Source organism: Asparagus officinalis, chromosome 3 (genome assembly GCF_001876935.1).
Source record: "Asparagus officinalis chromosome 3, Aspof.V1, whole genome shotgun sequence".
Classification (NCBI taxonomy): Eukaryota; Viridiplantae; Streptophyta; class Magnoliopsida; order Asparagales; family Asparagaceae; genus Asparagus; species Asparagus officinalis.
The window spans coordinates 56107127-56110347 of NC_033796.1; the positions used below are offsets into that span (position 1 = coordinate 56107127).

A 3221-nucleotide genomic window follows, 5' to 3' on the forward strand; every position below is an offset into this window, starting at 1 on the left:
ATCTGTTAACGTGAGAATTTAATAAGCAATCAAAACAATAGGATCAGTCCATAATAGAAAAATACCTATTAGAAGCTCCTTGCCATTGGGTTTGGTTTCACCAAACATCCAAGCAAATGAGACTGCCATAGTAGCAATAAGAATGGCAAAAACAGCTTCTAACTTCCGAACACCGTAATTCTCAAGGAACAAGAACACAAAGCTGCCAGAAAGAAAGACATAAGATTACTATCGCAAAAGTAAACAAGCAATATTTAAATAAATAACTATAAAATTCATACATAAGACTCCAGTACTCTTTTAAGTTTGTATTTAGCATGCTTTCACTTCCCAAAAAAAACCAATAGCAGATAGACATAACATATTTATTGCTTTCTTTTCTTTACAAAGGTATCCCTTGCTTATTGCAAGGACAATAACAACAACAAAGAAAATCTAGATCTCAATTAATTCTAAACATAAGGGTTAAGAGATTGTCTCATGAAGCTCACTTGCGCGATTTTAATGGTTCAGTGCCTAGAGACACACCTCATATCAGGTTTCATATAGTGAGTGAGAAACAAAAGCCCAACCCCACAAGAAAATTGAAATAACTAAAATGCTATAAAAGCAATTACCCTTCTGCAAAAATGATCAGTTTTTATGTGCCTCAATAGTAAATCATTGTGACTAAGAAGTCATGAACTAACCCAGAACCAGCATATAAGAAGAAAGCGATGGTAATCATAAAAATGCAACCTAACTCATATATACAAATTAATTCTCTCATGCTCTTAAACTTCAACCACTTCAAATCCCCCAACCTTCCTTCCCAGAATCCACTAATAAGTGCATAAATCAAGCTAATTCAGCTGAAACTTCCGTCGCGTATCCACAGCTCTCAAAAATCAGCTAAACCATTTTTTAATCACATTTTTCATAAAAAGAAACAAACTTTGCTAAACAATGCCAGCTCCAGAAATAAAATTCAACCAAAATTCCCCCAAAAACAACAAAAACAAAAGAACCCCAAACCGTAATTCAGCTAAATTCAGCTAAAAATCACAAAAAAAACACACAATTTTGTAAATAAAAAAAACTCGGCCAAATTCAAGAATCCCAATTCCCGAAACTAATCAAAAGCCATCACCACAAACAATAATAATAAAAAAACTCACCAGTCTAATGCAGTAACAACAACTCCACCCCAGAGCGGCACAACTCCCCCGCTCAGAATCTTGATCGCAATCGCACTCCCAATAACCTCCTGTATATCCGCCCCAATCAACGCCACCTCCGCCATCACCCAAAGCACGAGCCTCGCCCAATTCGCGCCCCCGCCTGCAGATCTCCCTCCAGATTCCCCGGATCGAGGAACGCGATGCTCATCAGGAACCCTGGCCCCGTGAAAAGCCACAGCTTCTTCCATGAGAACGGCGGATCTGAGCCCTCGGACTCGGAGTCGGACTCCTCGATGGTGATCTTCTCGCAGGCCTCGTACGCGCGCTCCTCCTCCTCCTCCTCCTCCTCCTCCTCGGTGCTGTCGGGTTCCGGTTTGAGGAGGATTGTGGACTCGGATTCGGATTCGGGCTGCATTGGGATCGGAGAGAAGGGGAGAGAGGAGGAAAACGGGGATTTTTTGGTGGTGCCGTTGGTCTCATTGGAGGAGACTGTGATTTGGAACGGCGTCATAATTCTCATCTTCGCACAGTGAAGCGCGTTTGTTTGTTGAGGGTACGAGGGGGTTTTTACAGATAAGCGCCCTACAAATTCACTTTATTGCAATTATGAATCCAACTAGGGGTAGGAATGCAAAAGTTAGATACATGCAGCGATATCTTCCGTGGTATTTGGGAGAAAACTATATGCTCTATTTATAGAGGTCACAAAAACTGAGGATACCGGAATTGGAATTAAATATTGATCCTACTCTTAACAGTCGACGTATTATTTTTTGGCTGTTAGCTTATTGGGACTAGTACAAAAATGATGATGATTCCAACCTCCAAAGTAGAGACTAATGCTACAACTAAATGGATTCTTTTATTGATCAATGGCAAACAATGAACTCATTTTGCCGGTTAACGAATGTTTTCTTAAAATGGTTTTTGTCTATCAATATGTGGAAAGCTTGATTTAATTACAATTTTTGCTTAGGTTCATCTTTATGTCTTTTTTTATTTATTTACGGAAACCATCATCTTTATTATATCCTTGGGAACTTACAGGTGTGCCTAAAACAAGCAATTGTAACTAAATTGGATGAGGGTGTGATAAACTTGTTACATTTCAGACGATTTGCGAGAAAGTAAATTTATATAAATAAAAAAGAACCTCCTTTTCGAGGTATATTTCTTTAAAGCAAACAAAATTCTGAAGTTATACACCACAAAATAAAGTAACTAATAAATTTATTAGTCCTTTAATTGATTCTTTTTTATTTAGCAAGCCAAATTAGCAACTAGCTCTCAGTTACTGTTTGTGTAGAGAGTGGATAAGGTGTCTAACATTGTCAGAGTGTACTGTTTTTGTTCTATGAAAGCAATTATAAAGTTTCTAGAGACTAACATAGAAAAAATATTATCTCGAAAACACATTTCCATAAGAACCCCTCTTGATTTTGCTAGAGAGGATGCGTATTGATGATAGTATGTCTTCTTTATTGCACCGGAGAATATGACCTTAAAAGAAAAGGAAAATGCTTACGCACTGAAGAAATGGCGAGCACAGTGACGAAGACCGCAGGAAATGATGAAAGAACAAGTTTAGGTGTTGTGCGGTCGACCGCGTATGGCGCGGCGGTCGACCGCCAACGTGCACAAGGCTGAGTTCTAATCTGTATCAGGTCACAGTCGACCTCGTGTGGCGCGGCGGTCGACCGTCAAAAATCCAGAGACTCTGGAAAGTTTTTGTCGTTTTCGCGGTCGATCGTGCGTGGTTCTGCGGTCGACCGCGAGTCGGGTCTGCAGTTGAGTTTGGTTTTCTGACCCGTTTCGTTCTGAGTTGATATATAATCTTAATCCTAATTAATTAGGGTCAAACAAGGACGTTTTGAGCAGTCTTTGAGAGGGGGATTGCTGTATCCAATTGTGGAAGAGTTGTGAGAGATCTAGAGGCTTTGTTTTAGGGTTAATTTGGTGAGATTTATAACCCTATTTGTATTCTCTTGATTTCTAATAGTGAGAACTCCCCGCTCCTTGCCCCGTGGACGTAGGCAACTTGCTGAACCACGAAAAATTCGT

General features: G+C 39.7%; 1 protein-coding gene across 1 annotated transcript; it reads right to left on the minus strand.

The window, feature by feature from the left end:
• LOC109835155 (metal transporter Nramp4-like) lies at positions 19-1408 on the minus strand. The gene is made up of 2 exons (XM_020403143.1): positions 1158-1408; positions 19-202 (listed from the first exon to the last, which is right to left on the minus strand). Exons 1-2 carry the CDS (start codon positions 1406-1408, stop codon positions 19-21), a joined length of 435 nt encoding a protein of 144 aa, XP_020258732.1.